General features: G+C 42.3%; 1 protein-coding gene across 5 annotated transcripts in view; it reads right to left on the reverse strand.

Annotated features, from left to right (window-relative positions):
* Positions 1-22,368, reverse strand: part of DLGAP1 (DLG associated protein 1) — a 966,059-nt gene that overhangs the window by 362,114 nt on the left and 581,577 nt on the right. For all 5 annotated transcript variants that reach the window (XM_073550898.1, XM_073550896.1, XM_073550899.1 and 2 more), the window contains 2 exons: positions 10,482-10,659; positions 120-360 (listed from right to left, as the gene is read on the reverse strand). In XM_073550898.1, coding sequence (XP_073406999.1) covers positions 120-360; positions 10,482-10,659 — 419 coding nt within the window. The remainder of the gene's footprint in view (positions 1-119; positions 361-10,481; positions 10,660-22,368) is intronic.

Consider the following 22,368-nt stretch of genomic DNA (forward strand, 5'->3'; position numbering starts at 1 on the left):
TGTTAAAGAAATTAGTATTAAATGTGAGATATTTCTTTTACTGAAATGCCTTATGGTGAATAAAACAAAGGCTTAGCAAAAATACTACTACTACTAATAATGAACAAACTAGTACTAACCGGTGCTGCTCTGGATTGTCCTCACTGTAGTAGTTGTGCGTGGAGGTGATGATGGTCTAAGCAGCACGCTGTCGTCATCTTGAGAACATCCTTTCTCAATTGCTCTAACATAGCTGTGGCTTCTCATTCGAAAAGAGCCGGGCATTGGAAGATCCAGGGCCTCCACCGCCTGAGATTCTAGCTCACTAAAAACGGATTCACATACTGACTCAAACTGACCATTGACTTCCATTTCACTGACCTGAAAATGATGAAAAGGTCTCATAAGTACATATTTGTATAAGATATTGAACATGAAACTAAGACTGTGTCATAGGCACAGTTGGTGAGTGTTGGTGGCAATTCTGTCTGATTGCAGGTGTTGGTGGCAGAACTTTTGAGTACAATGCATCAAAGGATCGAATCTGTCTCAATACAGTATATCCAAGTTCCAGGCTGGAGGTAGTGATGGTGATATAACTTCGTGGAGAATTAATAGTTGCTATTCTTGATATGCAAACCCATTGACATCAAATGTTATAGTCAATCCGATTATTGTTGCTGGCAACGTACATTGTACAGCCAGCATACAGAGCAGAGATGAGCCGAGCTTTTGAATTTTGAAATTGCAGAGTTAGTTGAATTTTCCTCCAAAATTTGAATAAATTTGTGAAAATTTCAATACTGGAAAGCTCGTAATTACTCAAAAATTACATGTGGGGAAGAGGAGAAAAGTAGAACAGTGCTGACCATAAGACCATTTTCAAACGTCCATTTATTTCGGGTACCGGAAAAACCAGTATCGGAGATATCAGTGTCTGTGTGTGTAATACGTGAGTCACATGTATGGCAATCGTGTGCCGCATCAGTACCACATGGACGGCCGCCGGGGAAGAAGTGCTACTGTAAGCCCTGTTCCCCGGTCGCAGATGCTGAACGCGGCTCTTATTCTCCCCTGCTCTTCTGGCGATCAGTGCGAGCAGAGGAAATGAATGAATGAATGAATGAATAAATGAATTAAAAAACCCGACGTGGGTTCCCCCTATGTTTTTGAACCAACTCGGCAAAGCTCGCAGGTGCGGGCTACTATTCTCAGGTTGGTAAGGGGAAAGGATATGGGCCCCCCAGCCTAAAAACAGCAGCCCCCAACTGCCCAGAAAAGGTGCATCTATTAGATGCGCCAGTTCTGGAGCTTTGCCCAGCTCTTCCCACTTGCCCTGTAGTGGTGGCAAGTGGGGTTAATGTTTGTTGGTTAATGTCACCTCTCTATTGTTAGGTGACATCAAGCCCACAGCGTAGTAATGCAGAGGTGTCAATAAGACACCTATCCATTACCAATCCTATAGCTGTTAAGGGGATAAATAAACACATGGCCAGAATAAAGTATGTGACAGAGCTTGAACTGCAGTGACCTCATCATTTGCATTTTCCCACGGTCCTGAGGTCACAGGAGTTAAGGCTGGCAGCGAGCACAGACTCAGTGACGTCACTGCTAGTAACTGAGCCTGCACCCCAGCAGCTTCTCATTCATTCACCAGTAGTATACAGCCGGGGCGGTTGCATTTAGCATCGCTCTGGTTGTAAAATGATTATTCCAGAGATATGGATTACGTCGTGGAACAGAGCGACGGACAGGTATGGTATATTGTTAGTTTATTATTTTATCTTTATTACAAGAGATCGAGTGCATCGCTTGGATTAGCAGAACAATAAAGATGGCAAAACTGTGTGGTGTATGATTTCATTAAAATACTTTATTCTGGCTGTGTGTTTATTTAACCCCTTAACAACTCTAGGATTTGTAATGGATAGGTGTCTTATTGACACCTCTCCATTGCTAACCCATGGGCTTGATGTCATCTCACAATACAAATGTGATAAGATGACATTAGCCCCACAAACATTAACCCCACTTGCCGCCACTACAGGGCAAGTAGGAAGAGCCGGGCAAAGCGCCAGAATTGGAGCATCTATAAGATGCGCCTTTTCTGGGCAGCTGCGGGCTGCTGTTTTTAGGCTGGGGGCCCATATCCATGGCCCCTTACCAGCCTGAGAATAGCAGCCCGCACCTGTGAGTTTTGTCGGGTTGATTCAAAAACATAGAGGGAACCCACGTTGGGTTTTTCATTCATTCATTCTCCTCTGCTCATGCTGATTGCAGGCAGATTAGGGGAGAATGAGAGTTGCATTCATCACCTCCCACAGGGGAACAGCACTTTACAGTAGTGCTTCTCCCCTGGCGGCCATCAGTGCACATGGAGGACATCAATGTGTGTTCTCCGTGTGCACGTGTGCGGGACATTTTGCCGTCCATGGTGACAGCAAAAAATGGACATGTCAGCATGTTTTGCCCACGGACACAAGGTCTGAGGAAACACACTGACATGTGCACAGACCCATTCATTTCAATGGGTCTATGTGAGTATGTATCTCCAGTACACGTGAAAACTGTCAAAAAGAAGACTAAGAGTTTACACTTTACAGGTGAGAGAGGACCTTGTTTACCATAAAAGCTTATACTCTACAGAAGAGGGAGAGAGAGAACCCCACTGACCATAAGATCTCACCCACTACAGAAGTGAGAGACTTATCCAGTGACTCTGGAGAAAGAAAATGACTCTGTTGTATAAGCGGTGTCCACTGGGAACCGCTGATCTGTGATGTCTCAGATACTGACCACCATTGTACAAAGTATGATCATCTGTAATATGTCAAAGCTGCAGGGGGAAGCCCGGTGGCAACAAAATTATATTAGCTCACTCTTTGGTGCTTGACCAGTGTATGAAATGGTTTCAGACAAATTTTTTTTGCAATCTTTAAATCAAATCTCAAAATGTAGGAAGTCAAGTGAAACCGCAAATCTTAAGGAAATTCCACTATAATGCAATCCTCCTCAGATCGATCCGCTCATCTCTAATACACACTCAATGAATCTCAGCCAAATAGAGCTCATTTTGTATAGTAGAATGAGAGATTCAAGCAGGGAACTTCAGCTGATTCTGTCCTCTAGTCTACATGCCGCATGGATTTGGACTGACTTATATGTTTATTTTGCTCCAGGTATTAACTAGAATAGCTTTTATACACAAAGTTTTCTGCAACCATGATGTAGGCAACTCACTGGTTGACAAGCAGAAGTAGAAAGTAGAGAATCTCACTATTGATGTTGATTTATCAAATCTTTTTATGTTTAATGCAGTTTACGACATCGGAAAAGAGTGATGACCTCTAATGTAGATTGTGGACCATATAATCTAATACTGTTACTTCTTTAAAGTAAATTAAGAATTTATTGTCATGCTATCATCTATTAATATTTTTACTGAAAAAAAATTGTGGAATAAAAATTGTACTCTAAAATTGCTCTACCACTTGGATTTCTAGACCAAAGGAGTGTTAACATAGAGGTAGAAAATAATATTGACATTTTATCAGTCCATTTATTTTATATAAAGTGATTTTTTTTTTAAATATATACTTTTTAGTAAAAGTTTCTTTAAGCAATAAAATCAATATTTTCAACAAAATAAGCTGCTTCCAGTGCATAGACAGGGTAAATAAAATGATTGATTATAGCATATTTATCGATGACTATTGATAGCTTTATTGTAATATAAAGTTAATTGGGTCAATTGGGTAACATATAAAAGAAAAATAAAATGACAATTAAAATTAACATTAAAGCAAACCAATAAAAATTATTATTTAACAGCCTTCAGCTCGATTTCAAGCCATGGCGACTTGATGGATAAACGCTTTGTAGGAAGATCAAACTTGTGCAAGCCTAGATAGGTCCACCAGGGTCTTCTCTGCCGCTGTCTTAATTGTATCAGGCCTTCAGGTTGCTGGTCTTCTTCTTCACCTTGCTCCTTCCTACCAGGATGTCCTTCTGTAGTGATTGCGCACTTCGTATGATGTATCCAAAATAGGCAAGTAGCAGCAGCTCAGTGATCCTTGCGTCTATTGACATGTCTGACTTGATTTGTTCCAAATTTGATTTGTTTGTTCTTCTTGCCATCCATGGTATTGGTCTTTTTCCAGCACCACATTTCAAAGGTGGTGATTCTTCTATCTTCTTTTTTTATTGTCAAGGTTTTGCATCCATATGTTACTACAGAGAAGACCAGACTATGTACAAGTCGTGTCTTCGTCACCAATGAAATGTTCCTCGATTCGCAGACCTTGTCTAGTGACATCATTGTTGATTTTCCCATAGATATTATCCTACTGACTTCCAATATCGTCACTGCATCTTGAGTGATCATTGATCCTAGTAGGTTCATGTCATTTACAACTTTCAGTTTGTTGCCATCCATCTCAAATGTGTTTGGTTCCTACCTGGCAGTAGTCAATATCTTTTTCTTCTTTGTATTGAGTAGTACTCCCATAACCATCATAAAAAAGGATGTAGGGGAAGAGATTCACTATTAGCCCATTGTGACTCCCTTATCACTCAATTATTGACATTGAGTTGACCTAGGTTGTTTTTTAGGTCCTCTAAAGCCCCCGCTACACATAACAATGTCCCAGCGATCCCACCAACGATCCGACATGATGGGATCGCTGGGACATCGTTAAAGGGAATCTGTCACCCCTTTTTTGAGATTTCATATAATGATATCATTCAATTGTGTGTCACATAAGGATTCTCTTAGTACTTTTGCTTCCCCTGACCCCGCACCTTTCATGCATAAATACCTTTTTCATATCGGTTCAGATGTATGTAAACTGCCGCTGTCCGGTCCGATGGGTGGGGCTTATTCAACTGCTCCCCCCTCCCTGTCTTGCTCTACTCAAGAAGAAATGCATAGAGCAAGACAGGGAGGGGGGAAAACAGGTGAATAAGTTCCGCCCAGCGGACCAGACAGCGGCAGTTTACATACATCTGAACCGATATGAAAAAGGTATTTATGCATGAAAGGTGCGGAGTCAGGGGTAAGCAAAAGTACTAAGAGAATCCTTATGTGACACACAATTGAATGATATCATTATATGAAATCTCAAAAAAGGGGTGACAGATTCCCTTTAAGCTGATCGCTTGTGAGCTGTCACAAGACAGCCCCTCCAGCGATCAGGACCAGCGACGCTGGACGCTGGTTTCTAATGTAAACATCGGGTATCCAGGAGCCGCGGCTCTTGGATACTCGCTGTTTACTTTGGAAACCAGCGTACACGCTGGTTTCTAATGTAAACATTGGGTATCTAAGAGCTGCGCGACTCCTGGATACCCGCTGTTTACTTTGGAAACCAGCGTTTACGCCGGTTTCCAAGGTAAACAGCGGCTATCCAGGAGCCGTGGCTCCTGGACACCCGGTGTTTACATTAGAAATCAGCGTCCAGCGTCGCTGGTCGCTGGTCTCTCGCTGCCACACACAGCGATGTGTGCTGGCCAGCGGGAGACCAGCGATTGAATAACGGCCCAGGCCGATCGAGCACGAGCAGCGATAACTGGCAGTGGGGCCGGTCGCTGATCCCCGTCACACAAAGCGATCTCGCTGGCGAGATCTCTGTGACGCCACAAAATCAGTGCTCTTGCTAGCGAGATCGCTGTGTGTGACGGGGCCTTAAGATGTACCAGGCGGTTGTGACAAAAGGTTTTATTTTCCTCCAGATTAAATCATTTTATAATAAGCTGTTCCACGTCAAAAGGAATTTACCTGCTTGTGACTATTTATTAGTAATTGCATCCCCCTACTCAACCTCCACAAAGTGTTTTATCTGGGTTCTCAGTTCTGGGATAGAGGGGAAGGAGAGTTATAACCAATATTTAAGGACTAATGTTTTGGTTAATAATAGTATAGTGTGAAGAATTTTGGAGGCGGCTAAATAGGCTAGTGACAACATATAGTTCATCCCAGTAGTGTCGGAGGGCCGCTTATTGAGACAAAGGAGATATATATGGCTCAAAACGGTGCCCACTAGATCTGAGGCAGTATCGAGAGAGTACCATATACCATTAATTAGGTCGAAATCAGAAAGATGACATTTAGCACATGCAGTTATCTGTCAGATGATGTATCCATTTTAGGTATATTATAAGTAAATAGCCCCATGCATAATTTTAAACTGTATTTCTCGATAAAATTCATTAATAATGTTTTTCCGAAATGTAGACCAACCCCCTCTGATTTTGGTAGGGATATCGACGTCGTCCATTTGCAACCTCCAGTACTTAAAAAGGTAATGGGATGTACTCCCAGTAGATTAGGTTTCATCATGGAGTAAAGTGATGACATTGAAGGAGTGCCAGTTAGATATGGGAGAATGGTGTTTAGGTTATTTTGTTTAGAATCAAAAGTGACATCTAGTAGATCAGTCATAATGGAGAGTCTGATATGTTCATATTGTAGATAATGAGGGTGGTGAAGGTAATATTTTTGAAGGCATTCCGTAATTGTCAGCCATCTGGTCTCAAGTTGGGAGATATTGATTATACCACTCTTGCACTTCATTAAATAGCTTATTCTCCATGCCCTAAGGAAATTTGAGGTTGTACCAAAGAGGCTGATGTTTTGAAATTCTGAAAGAGAGACCATACTTTTCTCAAACTGCCTTCCAACTTGGGACAGTATCTATAAAAACTATTGAACGTTTGTTTGCGGGAGGTAAAGAGGTAAGATGAGAATTAAAGAATGCTGTTAGATTAAAAGGTTTGCAAAATCCGACTTTAAAATTAGATTAAGTATGTCTTTTGTGGAATTCAGTCTATTATATAGATTGTGAGGCAAGCTAGGACATAATTTCTAGCACAAGGAAGATTAAAACTGAGATCATTCTTAAGCCCCCGTCACACACAGCGAGATCGCTAGCGAGATTGCTGCTGAGTCACAAGTTTTGTGATGCAACAGCGATCTCACCAGCGATACCGCGTGGCACTTAGGAACCCGCTGTTTATCTTGGTTACCAGCTCCCTGCACCAGCGAGCTGGTATCTAAGGAACACAGCGACGTGCGCGCTCATCGTCGCTGGTGCTGATCGCTGGTGAGATCTGCCTGTTTGGCAGCTCACCAGTGATCATGTAGCGACACACCAGCGATCCTGACAAGTTCATATCGTTGTCGGGATCGCTGGTGAGTCGCTATGTGTGACGGGGCCCTTAGAAGCCATGAGTTTAATTAGGCTAATTCTGGGGCATTTCCCTCTCCATAAGAAATGACTGAATGCTTTAGTAAGCATAATAGTGCATGAGTGTTTAAGCAACAACGGGAGGGTTTGTAGTTGGTACATTAGCTTGACCATACTTATCTTTTTGGTAAGGTGTACTCTGCCTAAGGCCAATCTAAGGTGCAAATTTTAGAGACTATTTTTCACCCTTTCAGTTAAGGAGAGTATTTTGCATTTATCGATATTGATTTTAAAGCCTGAATAAGAACGAAATTCATTAAGAAGGTCAACAACTATTGGTAGGTGGTCTTTAGGGATAGACAGAAACAGGATTATGTAGTCTGCAAAGAAAACTGTATTGTTTTCTTGTTGTGATACCTATAAAAATATTTGGGTTTGATATGATGCAAAATAGGGTTTCTATGGTTAGGTTAAAAAGAAGGGATAGTAGGCAACATTGTTTTGTTCCCTATTCCAAGACTTGCTTGATCAATTTGTAGTCATTTATCTGGATGATATAATAATCTTTTATAATTCTGCAGAAGAACATCATCAGAATCATGTGAAAACTGTGCTAGAGCGAGAAAGAACCCACCATATCTATATTAAGCTGGAGAAAAGTGAGTTGCATCAAAAAGAGACCCACTTCTTGGGCTATATAATCTCTACTCAATGATTGCAAATGGACTCTAGCAAGGGTCCAGCTATCATTGTGTGGTTAACGCTATAAAACGTAAAAGACGTTTAATTAAGGATTGTTCAGGTATAATTGCACCAATCACTGAATTAACAAAGAAAGGCATATCATTTGTTTGGTCTCCTAAAGCGCAAGATGCTTTTTCTTGCCTGAAGACGAAGTTCACCACAGCTCCCAATCCTGAACATACCTTTATTGTAGAAGTGGATGCTTCAGATTATGCAGCAGGGGCAATTCTATCACAAAGAACAGGAACAAAACATTTGCTACAACCTTGTGCCTATTTCTCCTGAAGTTTGACAGTGTCAGAAAAGAATTATGATGTGGGAAACAAAGAGCTCTTAGCTGTCACTGCTGCTTTCAAGGAATTGAGACATCATCTAGAACAAGCAGCTCAACAAATTATTGCTATAACTGACCATCGTAACCTTGAATTTATAAGGTCTACTAAATGTTTGTCCCCCCCACCAAGCTCGATGGAGTCTTTTTCTTAACCTATTCAACTTGGTTATGTCTTACAGACCTGGCTCATGTAATGGTAAGGCTGATGCTTTATCTAGGTTGTTCTCTAAAGATTCTTCTACAGCAGCAACACCAACAATTACTGTGCCTCAGCCCAACTTTCTGGGGGTGATCCATAACAAAGACTTTCTGGAAGATATACGGGAAGCATAAAAGACAGACCCAATTCTTCTGTAGCCACCTAATAATATTGCTCTTACCTTTCAAAATAAAGTATCAAATCATAATCATTGCATCTATGTTCCAGACAATGTGACTCTAAAGCTATGAAAATTGATCCATGACTCCAAGTTAGCAGGACACAAAGGAATTCAAAATACACAAGAATTTTCCATGCCATGCATAAAACACCCAGCACATCACCAATGGGATTATTACAGCCTCTGAAAATTCCATTTCATCCTTGAGGCTCTATATCTGCGGACTTTTTTGTTGAACTACCAGTTTCAAAAGGGAAGAGTTCCATCCTGGTAGTGGTTGACCAACTCACCAAAGCAGCACATTTGGTCCCCTGCACTGGATTGCCTTCTGCTTAAGAGACTGTTGATCTCATAAATTCAAAATGTGTTTCGTCTTCATGGGGTTCTAGACGAAATAATCTCTGATCATGGAGCACAATTTACGTTGAGATTCTGGAAGGATTTTTGTGAAGTATTGGACATTGATGTCAGTATATCTTCTGCATTTCATCCCCAATCAAATGGTCACACAGAATGCACAAACCAAACCTTAGAGCAATATCTCAGATGCTACATTTGTCATCTTCAGGATGACTGCATTGATTTTCTTCCTATGGCAGAATTTTTATACAACAATTCTCAAAATGCTTCTACCAAACAAACACCATTCTTCGCAATTTTGGGTTACCATCCAAACATTCTACCTAATTTTCCCAGAGAAACGCCTATTCCTGCTGTCACTGACAGAATACAATCCCTGCAACAGAATCTGGAAACGCTAAAAGACACTTTAAGAATTTCCCAGGAGAAATATAAGGAAGCAGTGGATAAATCTTGCAGACCTTCTCCAAGCTTCCAAGTGGGTCATGAAGTATGGCTTTCCACCAAGAATTTTAAACTTCATATACCCTGACCAAAACCGGGCCAAAAATGCATTGGTCCTTTCAGAATCATTGGACAAGTTAGGTCAGTAGCTTTTTGCTTTAAATTCCCAGAACAATGAAGATACATGCAGTGTTCCATATCTCTTTACTAATGCCATTTGTTCCAAATCCTTTTCCAGGGCGCAGTCTACCTCCTCTTGATCCTATTGATGGGCAAGAACAGTGCACAGTTGAAAAGGTCCTGGACTCCTGAATGTTCAAAAGCAAGTTGCAATACTTAATATAGAGGCAAGAATACGACTCTGAAAATAACTCCTGGGCACCTGTTGAAATTATCAATGCTCTTAAAGAGTTTAACCAAAAATACCCACAAAAACTAAGTCAAGCAATGTTTGGAGGCCTCTGTTGAAAGGGGGGGAGTAATGTCAAAATTTCTCTTGCCCTTCTACAGTCTGACCACTAGTGGCTGCTATTGTTCACCTTAATAATAATTGTGCTGCAATCCCACTGCTTACCACCGGAAGCTGCTGTTGTGTTCTGTAATTGCCCTTTATTAAGATGTCAGATGTTGAACCTGGGGAGTCCATCTTGTTTCCTGTTTGGGCCTACTAATAGCCACATGGATCTCTCACTCATTGCTTGAGTATTGTGCCCAGCTATTAGTCTAGTTCAGTCTCCAATTTCTTATCCAGATTCTTCTCATTTATCTACTGATTGTTTCCTACAACTCCTTTGCTATCTCCAAGGACTTCTATTACCGCTTGCTGTTCCTGGCTCATGCTCCTCCGGCCACTGGATTCCAGCAGTGCTACACCTGTATTGTAACAAGTGTAACATTTTAAACACCACAATGTGCTAGGATGAAATTAATTCACAGTGTTCCATACTAAAACACAGCGAATATGATGTGGGTTGCGTCATTTAATTCTCATAAGCCGCAGATCAATTACTGATCCTTATAAAACTTGCGTGAATTGTGAACTGGTGGGGAACTCACCTGACTAATTGTGCTCATGGCTCTCATGTAGCTCTCATTTCTAGATCGGAATTTAGGAGACGTAAGGAGGGTTGATGGGTCAAGGCTGTCCATGCTCCTATTAATGGAAACTTCACTCACTGCCCTCAAGTAACTGTGGCTCCGAATTTGAAGCTTTGGAGAGTGTTCATTGGAGATTCTGTAAAAGAAAAACATCATAACTGAATGTTATAATTCTACTATTCTTGGAAGAATAATAGTTGTTTTTGTGTTTAAAAACATTTTGTCTTGGAATGAAGTGCCAATAAACATACCAACAAAACATAGCTGCCTTTCAGGTGCCTCAAGGATGAGCTTCAAGAATTTCCACTTATATATCCCTTCATAAAATCCTTGGTATAATCAACCTTAATGGCTAAAAAACACATTTGCACTAGTTAAATTGTTTAATTTCAATTAGCTTAAATGCAAACAGTACATTTTCTAAAAAAATCAAATATTAAATTAGATATTTACAGCTAGATCACTGTTGTAGAATCTGAGCAATTCCTTCAAACAGCTGGCTGTTCAGTTGATTCTGATGTAAATCTGACTGCACACTGCACCTGGCTCTCTCGTTCGTCTCTATTCTCCCAGTGTTAAAGACAGCAGCAGAGAGTGATATAAAGTTGTAGAACAAAGACTAGAGTGGGGAAAAGTATTAATGTTTTCAGGGAGAGCAGATGATGCAAACGGTTACTATACTAGCATTAGTGAATAAAAAAAAGCAGACATAGTAGGAGTTAGCTATATAGACCATGCACAGAAAGAGTAAAGCACCCATAGAGGTAGCTGAAAAAATCCCGAGCATCAGTGTTTACCCATAGTGATGAGAGAGTATACTCGTTACTCGGGTCTCCCTGAGCATGCTCGGGTGGTCTCCTAGTATTTTGGCGTACTTGGAGATTTAGTTTTCATTGCCTCAGCTGCATGACTTGTGACTGTTAGACAGCATGAATACATGTGTGGAATGCCTGTTTGTTAGGAAATTCCCACATGTACTCAGCCTGTCTACAAGTCGCAAGTCATGCAGCTGAGACAACAAAAACTAAATCTCCGAGTACGCCAAAATACTCGGAGACCACACGAGCATGCTCAGGGAGACCAGAACAATGATGCTACTCGCCCATCACTATTTACAAGCATGTTGTGAGTTCATTTTCCCCTTCGTCACTGAGGTCTGGTGAACTCCCTATTCCTGTAAAGGAAGGTAATGAGCCTGATTATCAGGCACCTGAGCCTAATGAGGATGACTGGCTGAGTGGAGTCACGGACTGGATATAAGGCTGCCGACGCCCTTCTGTCCTGCGGGTGATTTCTCTGTGGACTTCTAGGACACTAGTCTGATTCCTGCTCCTCTAAAGCTAAGTTTTTTTCTTTGCCTGTTAGCATTTGTGTTTTGTTTTGTTTTCCTTGCTTTTCTGGATTCTGCCATTCCCTGCCAGGGTGAGCTGTATCTCCTTTTGCCTGTTGCTCTGTCTTCAGAATATTCCTGAGTACTGACATAGCTTTTTTGAAGCCTAGCGTCTTCAGGGCCTTTTTCACTGTCAGTCTGTTGGCTCTTATTTTCATAGGGTTTTTCACGGATTGCAGACAGCAGCCTTCCTGTCCTTTCCTATCTAGTTAGCTTGGGCCCCGTCTTTGCTCAGTCTATCTTTCTGTCTGTGTTAGTGTTTTCATGTTGCTTCACCGTCATTATATGTTGGGGGCTGCCTATTGCTTTGGGGTCTGCTCTGGGGCAGTTTAGATTTCCCCTTTCTTTCTTTAGGCCTATTTAATTCTCCGGCTGTGATCGAGGGGTCTAGGGCATCGTAGGAACCCCCCACGGCTACTGTTAGTTGTTGTGGATAGGATCAGGGGACTGCAATCCGATAGCTGCCAACCTCTCTGGTTTTCTGGACTTAGCTAGCATTTCTGTTTTTGCCTCCTACGGTGACTCAATCATAACAGAATCACCCGCCCTACCGCAGATCCTAGGGTACTCAATAGCAGGAAAGAATTGTGTTTAAAAAAAAAAAAAAAAAAAAGTGTGTATATTCTTTCCTCTATATCTCTGAGGCCGTAGGGGGAATTTTTTTTTTCACTCTCAATGGAGATAAAGCAATTGTCTGATCGTGTGGAGCAGCTCGGTGCGGAAGTGCGGGGAATTTCCGCCTACCTTGCTCGTTTGCATGCTGTTGAACCAAAGATCCCTACACCTGATGTATTTTTTGGGGATCGATCTAAATTTTTGAGTTTCAAAAATAATTGTAAATTATTTTTTGCCTTGAAGCCTAACTCGTCAGGGAGCTCCGCGCAGCAGGTTAAAATTGTCATCTCTTTGCTGCGTGGCGATCCCCAGGATTGGGTGTTTTCTTTGAAACCAGATGATCCTATTCTGACTAATGTGAACGCATTCTTTCAAGCTTTGGGGCTGTTGTATGACGAACCTAATGCTATTGATCAGGCTGAAAAGACCCTGTTGGCATTGAACCAGGGTCGAGATTCTGCAGAGTTGTACTGTCAAAAGTTCCGAAAGGGGGCGGTCCTTACAACCTGGAATGATAATGCCTTGGCTGCTCTCTTTCGGAAGGGTTTGTCAGAAGCCGTAAAAGATACTATGGTGGGATTTCCTGTTCCCCCTGGTCTGGACGATTCTATGTCATTAGCCATTCAGGTTGATCGGCGTTTACGTGAACGCAGGATTGCACGAGAGGTGTTGCCACCGGTTGAACAGACGTCTGAACCTATGCAATGTGATAGAGTTTTGTCTAAGGCGCAACGTCAGGAGTTCAGAAGGCGTAATAAGCTGTGTTTTTTCTGTGGAGATGCCTCGCATATTATTTCTGTTTGTCCTAAATGAGAGAAACGCTTTGCACACACATTTTATGTTGGTGGTGTTCAACCTAAGTTTCTTCTGGCAATTACTCTGATCTGCTCCCTGTACACATTTTCCGCCAAGGCTTTTGTGGATTCGGGAGCAGCGCTAAACCTAATGGACTTGGATTTTGCTAAACGTTGTGGATTTCCGATGACACCTCTGCAGACGCCTATCCCTTTGAGGGGGATTGATGCTACTCCTTTGGCTAAAAATAAACCTCAGTTTTGGACCCAGGTGGTCATGCGGGTCGCCCCAGACCATCAAGAAAATTGCAGATTTTTGGTGTTGCATGGTCTGCATGATGCCGTTGTTCTGGGGTTTCCCTGGTTGCAAATTCATAATCCAGTTTTGGATTGGAAATCTGTGTCTGTGGTGAGTTGGGGTTGTCGGTGTGCCTTTAGTGAGGCTCCGTTTTTTTCCACCTCTCCTCAGTCGCATGATGTTCCTGACTATTTGGCGGACTTTTATGATGTATTTAGTGAGAATGAGTCTGCGTCCTTGCCTCCTCATAGGAGTTATGACTGTGCAATTGAACTAAGCCCGGGGTGTACATTTCCCAAGGGTCGGCTCTTCAATTTATCTGTACCTGAGCACGAGGCTATGCGGTCCTATATTAAGGAGGCGTTGGAGAAGGGTCATATTAGACCATCCTCTTCACCCTTAGGTGTCGTTTTTTTTTTTGTGGCCAAAAAGGATGGTTCTTTAAGGTCTTGTATTGATTATCGTGCCCTCAATAAAATTACTATTAAATATCAGTATCCGTTACCCATGATTTCGGATCTATTCTCTAGAGTTAGAGGTGCTTGCTGGTTTACCAAGCTTGACCTCAGGGCTGCGTAAAATCTTAGCCGCATTAAACAGGGGGATGAATGGAAGACGGCGTTTAATACTCCGGAGGGACATTTTGAGTACCTGGTGATGCCTTTTGGGCTCACTAATGCCCCTTCTGTCTTCCAGTGCTTCATGAATGATATTTTCCGAGACTTTGTCGATAAATTTTTGATTATCTATCTGGATGATATTTTGATCTTCTCCAAGGATTGGGATTCTCATGTGGAACATATTCAGACTGTGTTCCGGATCTTGAGGGAGAATTCCCTGTATGTCAAAGGATCGAAATGCCTTTTTGGAGTACAGAGGATTTCATTTTTGGGATTTATTTTGTCTCCGTCAACTATTGAAATGGACCCGGCCAAGGTAGAGGCCATTTATGATTGGGTTCAGCCCACTTCTTTGAAGGCCCTCCAGAAGTTTTTGGGTTTTGCTAATTTTTATTGGAAATTTATAGCAAAATTTTCTAGTATTGCCAAGCCATTGACTGATCTGACTAAGAAGGGTGCTGATGTGTTGAATTGGTCTCCGGAGGCTGTTGCTTCCTTTCAGGAGCTGAAGCGAAGATTTACCTCCGCCCCGGTTTTGCGGCAACCTGATGTCTCACTCCCGTTCCAGGTAGAGGTGGATGCTTCTGAGATTGGTGCAGGAGCTGTTTTGTCCCAAAAGGATCCTGTAACATCTAAAATGAATCCCTGTGCTTTCTTTTCCCGAAAGTTCTCTCCATCTGAACGTAACTATGATGTGGGTAATCGGGAACTGTCGGCCATGAAATGGGCATTTGAGGAGTGGAGACATTGGTTGGAGGGAGCTAAACATCAAGTTGTGGTCCTCACTGACCACAAGAATTTGATTTACCTTGAGTCGGCTAAACGCTTGAACCCTAGACAGGCTAGGTGGGCCTTGTTTTTTACACGTTTTGATTTTGTGGTCTCTTTTCTTCCTGGAACTAAGAATGTCAAGGCAGATGCCCTCTCTAGGAGTTTCTTTGCTGATTCTCCTGTGGTGACCAAGCCTGCTACCATCTTAGGCGAAGGGGTAGTTCTTTCTGCCATCTCGCCCGATTTGAGACTTGCTCTGCAAGAGTTCCAGGAGGACAAACCTGAGCGTTGTCCCAGTGGAAAGTTGTATGTTCCTGACCAGTGGAAGAAGAGAGTGATGTCTGAAGTTCATTGCTCTGCGTTGGCTGGTCATCCAGGTATTTTTGGTACTAGAGATCTGGTGAGTCGCTCTTTTTGGTGGCCCACCTTGTCTCATGATGTCAGGAATTTTGTGCAGTCCTGTGGGACTTGCTCCCGGTCTAAATCTTGTTCTCGCTCTAGTGGGTTGTTGATGCCTTTGCCGGTCCCCAGGAGGTCATGGACCCATATTTCAATGGATTTCATCTCTGATATGCCGGTCTCTCAAAGAATGACTGTTATTTGGGTGATTTGTGATAGGTTCTCTAAGATGGTTCATCTTGTACCACTCCCTAAGTTGCCATCTTCCTCTGAATTGGTGCCCCTGTTTTTGCAACAGGTGGTTCGCTTAAACGGGATTCCAGAGAACATTGTATCTGACAGAGGAGTTCAGTTTGTGTCTAGATTTTGGAGGACCTTCTGTTCCAAGCTGGGAATTCAGTTGTCCTTCTCCTCGGCTTTTCACCCTCAGACCAATGGGCAGACAGAGAGAACAAACCAGACGTTGGAGTCGTATTTGAGATGTTTTATTTCCGCTGATCAGGATGATTGGGTTTCATTTTTGCCCTTGGCCGAATTTGCTTTAAATAATAGAGCTAGTTCTGCCACTTTGATGTCACCTTTTTTTTGTAACTTTGGGTTTCATCCTCGATTTTCTTCAGGGCAGGTGGAGCCTTCTGCCTGCCCAGGTGTTGACACTGTGGTGGAGAGAATGCACCAGATCTGGGACCAAGTGGTGGATAAGTTATCTCTCTCCCAGGAAAAGGCCCAGCGGTTTTCCAATCGACATAGGACCATTGGTCCCCAGTTTAAGATTGGTGATATGGTGTGGTTATCATCAAAAAATATTGCTATGAAGGTGGCTTCTCCTAAATTTAAGCCTAGATTTATTGGACCTTACAAGATTTTGGAGATTATTAATCCGGTCTCTTTTCGTTTGGCTCTTCCAGTCACATTTAAAATCCATAATGTGTTCCATAAGTCCTTGTTGAAGAGGTTTGTTGAACCAGTTGTTCCTGGGGTGGCACCTCCAGACCCTGTATTGGTTGAAGGTAACATGGAATATGAGGTAGAGAAAATACTGGATTCCCGTCTGGCTAGACGGAGACTCCAGTATTTGGTTAAGTGGAAGGGTTATGGTCAGGAGGATAATTCCTGGGTCTCTGCCTCTGATACTCATGCCAAAAGATTGGTGCGTGCCTTTAATCGGGCTCACCCTGATCGCCCTGGTGGCGTGGTTGAGGGTTCGGTGACCCCTCCTCAAGGGGGAGGTACTGTTGTGAGTTCATTTTCCCCTTCGTCACTGAGGTCTGGTGAACTCCCTATTCCTGTAAAGGAAGGTAATGAGCCTGATTATCAGGCACCTGAGGCTAATGAGGATGACTGGCTGAGTGGAGTCACGGACTGGATATAAGGCTGCCGACGCCCTTCTGTCCTGCGGGTGATTTCTCTGTGGACTTCTAGGACACCAGTCTGATTCCTGCTCCTCTAAAGCTAAGTTTTTTTCTTTGCCTGTTACCATTTGTGTTTTGTTTTGTTTTCCTTGCTTTTCTGGATTCTGCCATTCCCTGCCGGGGTGAGCTGTATCTCCTTTTGCCTGTTGCTCTGTCTTCAGAATATTCCTGAGTACTGACATAGCTTTTTTGAAGCCTAGCGTCTTCAGGGCCTTTTTCACTGTCAGTCTGTTGGCTCTTATTTTCATATGGTTTTTCACGGATTGCAGACAGCAGCCTTCCTGTCCTTTCCTATCTAGTTAGCTTGGGCCCCGTCTTTGCTCAGTCTATCTTTCTGTCTGTGTTAGTGTTTTCATGTTGCTTCACCGTCATTATATGTTGGGGGCTGCCTATTGCTTTGGGGTCTGCTCTGGGGCAGTTTAGATTTCTCCTTTCTTTCTTTAGGCCTATTTAATTCTCCGGCTGTGATCGAGGGGTCTAGGGCATCGTAGGAACCCCCCACGGCTACTGTTAGTTGTTGTGGATAGGATCAGGGGTCTGCAATCCGATAGCTGCCAACCTCTCTGGTTTTCTGGACTTAGCTAGCATTTCTGTTTTTGCCTCCTACGGTGACTCAATCATAACACAAGCATCAAGAATACCGTATATATTTGAGTATAAGCTGAGGCACCTAATTTTGCCACAGAAAACTGGGTAAGCTTATTGACTCGAGTATAAGCCGGGTATGCATTGTCCCCTTTTCCCTGTCCGGCTATGCGTTGCTCCTCCTTCCTGTCCTACTATGTGTGGCTCCCCCCATCCTGTCCTGCTATATGTGGCTCCACCCTCTCCTGTCCTGCTATGTGTGGCTCCCCCTGTTGTATGCCTGGCTCCCTGGTCCCGCATGGCTCCCCGATCCCACATTGATCCCCTGGTCCCGCATGGCTAAGCTCCCCCAGTGCCGCATGGCTCAGCCCCCATCCCATCATTGTATGAATGGCTCACACCCCCCGTCCTACTCACCCTCCTCACGCCGTCTCTGCATCTCCATTGTCCCGGCGCCGGCAGCTCTCCCTGTGCTCAGTGGTCATGTGGTACCGCTCATTAACATAACGAATATGGGTTTGATGCCTATGGGAGTGGAGAGCATATTCATTACCTAAGTATGCGGTACCATGTGACCGCTGAGCACAGGAAGAGCTGCCGGCGCCGGGATGGAGATGCAGTGACGGAGCAATGAAGATGCAGCGACGGCGCAAGGAGGGGGAGTATGTTGTCTTCTGTTAGCCGGCGGCTGCAGCTGCAGCTGTCACTGAGCCACAGCAGCCGGCTCCTGCCGCTGCTCCGCCACTCCCCCTCCCCCGCCGGCTTTCTGGAACAATGACTCGTGTATACGCCAAGGGGGGCTGAAAATCTCAGCTTATACACAAGTATATATGGTAGATTCCGTATTAGCTGTGGAAGAAAAGATCAGTGCAGAAAGCTGTACCAATACATGAAAGCTAGAGTTGCAAGCTGTACCCATACATGAAAGCTAGTGAAGACTGCAGCATTCTGGATTCACAAATATCATCCAGCATGTATTACAGGGAGAAAGGCGTTCAAGACGATGAATGTTTAAAACTAGAAGCAGGTTCAAACTATATAAAAGGTGGTCTAAAAATTAATGACGTTACAGACTGCAACTTGAAACATCCTGCAATTTTTTTTTTAACCAAAGGTAAATATTAATACTACCAAAGCTAAATTATTTTTTCCATCTCAAGAATTTCAATAGACTTTAAAATGCTTGTTATAACCTATGTCATCAACATCAGATCAATGGGGTCCAACACCTGGTACCCCTCATCAAGTACAGGCTTCAGTGGTGGAATGGTAAATTCCATTCAATTAGTATTAATGCTGCTGGCTGGGTACTGAAGAACAGATTCTATTTTATGAAAAAAATCTTAATCTTCCCATATTGGTGACTCCAGACAAGAAAAAAATGTATTATATAAATACAGGTGACTACTAGGGAATTAAGAGCTCTGTATCAGAAATGTGGATCCTCATAATATATATATATATATATATATATATATACAGTGAGGGAAATAAGTATATGATCCCTTGCTGATTTTGTAAGTTTACCCACTGACAAAGACATGAACAGTCTATAATTTTAACATTGAGAGACAGAATATCAAAAATAAAATCCAAAAAATAACATTATATGAATTACATAAATTTATTTGCATTTTTCAGTGAGAAATAAGTATTTTATCCCCTACCAACCATTAATAGTTCTGGCTCCTACAGACCAGTTAGACGCTCCTAATCAACTCATTGCCTGCATTAAAGACAGCTGTCTTACATAGTCACCTTTATAAAAGACTCCTGTCCACAGACTTAATTAATCAGTCAGAGTCTAACCTACAACATGGGCAAGACCACAAAGCTTTATAAGGGTGTCAGGGACAAGATCATAGACCTGCACAAAGCTGGAATGGGCTATAAGACCATAAATAAGACTCAGGGTGAGAAGGAGACAACTGTTGGTGCAATAGTAAGAAAATGAAAGAAATACAAAATGACTGTCAGTCGACATCGACCTGGGGCACCATGCAAAATCTCACTTTGTGGGGTATCCTTGATCATGAGGAAGGTGAGAGGTCAGCCTAAAACTACACGGGGGAACTTGTTAGTGATCTTAAGACAGCTGGGACCACAATCACCAGGAAAACCATTGGTAATACATTACGCCGTAAAAGTTTAAAATCCTGCAGTGCATGCAAGGTCCCCCTGCTCAAGAAGGCACATGTGCAGACCTGACTGAAGTTTGCCAGTGAACACCTGGATGATTCTGTGAGTGATTGGGAGAAGGTGCTGTGGTCAGATGAGACAATAATTGAGCTCTTTGGCACTAACTCAACTCGTCGTGTTTCGAGGAAGAGAAATGCTGCCTATGACCAAAGAACACCATCCCCGCTGTCAAGCACGGAGGGGGAAATATGTTTTGGGAGTGTTTCTCTGTTGAGGGCACAGGACTACTTCACAGCATCAGTGGGAGAATGGATGGAGCCATGTACCGTAAAATCCTGAGTGACAACCTCCTTCCCTCCACCAGGACATTAAAAAACGGTTGTGGTTGGGTCTTCCAGCAAGACAATGACCCCAACCATACAGCCAAGGCAGCAAAGGAGTGGCTCAAAAAGAAGGACATTATGGTCATGGAGTGGACTAGCCAGTCTCCAGACCTTAATCCCATAGAAAACTTATGGAGGGAGTTGAAGCTCTGAGTTGCCAACCAACAGCTTCAAAATCTTAATTTATTTAGAGATGATCAGCAAAGACGACTGGACCAAAATTCCTTCTGATATGTTTGCAAACCTCATCATCAACTACAAAAAACGTCTGACAAGGGTTTTGCCACCGAGTATTAAGTCTTGTTTGTCAGAGGGATCAAACACTTATTTCTCACTGCAAAATGCAAATAAATTTACATAATTTATACAATGTCAATTTCTGGATTTTATTTGTGATATTTTATCTCTCAATGTTAAAATTATCCTACCCTTAAAATTATAGACTGTTCATGTCTCTGTCAGTGGGCAAACTTACAAAATCAGCAAGGGATAAAATACTTATTTCCCCCACTGTATATATACAGCTCTGGAAAAAGTTAAGATACCACCACATCAAAACCCTGTTATGGGCAGCCCATTCTCCAGACCTGAACCCCATTGAAAACTTCTGGAATGTAATTAAGAGGATGATGGATAGTCACAAGCCATCAAAGAAGAACTGCTTACATTTTTGAGCCAGAAGCAGTGTGAAAGACTGGTCGAAAGCATGCCAAGACGCATGAAAGCCGTTTTTAAAAATCATGGTTATTCCACAAAATATTGATTAGAGAACTCTTCTTGAGTTAAAACATTAGTATTGTTGTTTCTAAATGATTATGAACTTGTTTTCTTCGCATTATTGTTAAAAGAACAATTTACATTTTACTCAAAAATATACCTATAAAGAGAAAAATCAAACTGAACATTTGAGAGTGATCTCTTAATTTTTGCCAGAGCTGTGTATGTATGTATATATGTATATGTATATATATATATATATATATATATACACACACACACACACACACACTTAACATATATATGTTATCATACTTTTCACACTATAGGATGCACTTTTTCCCCAAACAAAATTTTTTGTGGATTTGTAGGTGCATATTACAGTCTGAATGCAGCTTATGGGGGGAATTTCGGAGGCAGGATCACAGGAGGCAGGGTCACTGATGAAGCCAACAGCGGCAGAAGCAGTGCGGAGTGCACTGATTTCCCAGAGGCCATTTTTCTGAAGTCATGGGCCGCCAATATCTCAATCCGCACAAGGATGATGGTTGCTGAAGGCAGCGCTTGAGCGGATTGACTTCTCGGCTGAGCCGAGAACCCAGTCTGCACATGCGCTGCCTCCAAAGGCCCACGGCTTCAGGAAAACAGCCGCTGGGGCACCCACTTCTCCCACCCAGGGTCTACAGCATTGCCCCAATTTTGCCTCCGCCGGCTTCCTGAGGAAGGGACCATGCCTCCTGTGACCCCCCCTTCACTTCTGCTGCCTCTCAGGTAAGATTATTTAAATTCAGACTAGAAGACGGACCCCCCATCTTATAAAAAAAACTCTGTTTTTTGTTATTTTCCTCACCAAAATTTAGGGTGTGTCTTATTGTCCAAAAAATATTGTATAATAAATCAACTCAAAATTTTAGACCCATTTAGATCAAATTGACATTTTATAAGCATAAATCTAAATATACAGTTAGGTCTAGAAGTATTTGGATATTTGGATAGTGACACAAGTTGCGGCATTTTAGCTGTTTACCAAAACTTAATCAAGATACAGTTATATCAATATCAAATTTTCATCTTCAATTTGAGGGTATTCACATCCTAATTGGAGTAAGGGTTAGGATATACAGCTCTTTAACCACTTTACCACCTCATTTTTTCCCGCTTTTGAGTTTTCGTTTTTTGCTTTCCTTCTTCCCAGAGCCATAATTTTTTTTATTTTTCCACCAATTTTGCCATGTGAGGCATTGTTTTCTGCAGGACGAGTTTTACTTGTGAACGACACCATTGGTTTTACCACATAATGTACTGAAAAATGGGAAAAAAATTAAAAGTGCGGTGAAATTGCAAAAAAGTGCAATTCCACAACTGTTTTTTTTTTCCTTGTTCACTAAATGCTACAACTGACCTGCCATTATGATTCTCCAGGTCATTACAAGTTTGTAGAAATCAAACATGTATAGGTTCTTTTTTATTTAAGTAGTGAAAAAAATATAAAGTTTGTAAAAGAAAAAAAATGGTGCCATTTTCCTAGACTTGTAGCATCTCCATTTTCCGTGATCTGGGGCTGGTGAGGGCTTTTTTTTGTACTAAGCCGATCTTTGTATTGATACCGTTTTGCTGTAGATATGATCTTTTGATCGTCCACCGATCGGATTAAATCTTTTTATATATTGATAGATCGGGTGATTCTGAACATGGCAATAACAAGTATGTGCATTTTTTTTT

Source organism: Dendrobates tinctorius, unplaced genomic scaffold (assembly GCF_039654945.1).
Source record: "Dendrobates tinctorius isolate UK_male_01 unplaced genomic scaffold, ASM3965494v1 ptg000171l, whole genome shotgun sequence".
Taxonomy (NCBI): domain Eukaryota; kingdom Metazoa; phylum Chordata; class Amphibia; order Anura; family Dendrobatidae; genus Dendrobates; species Dendrobates tinctorius.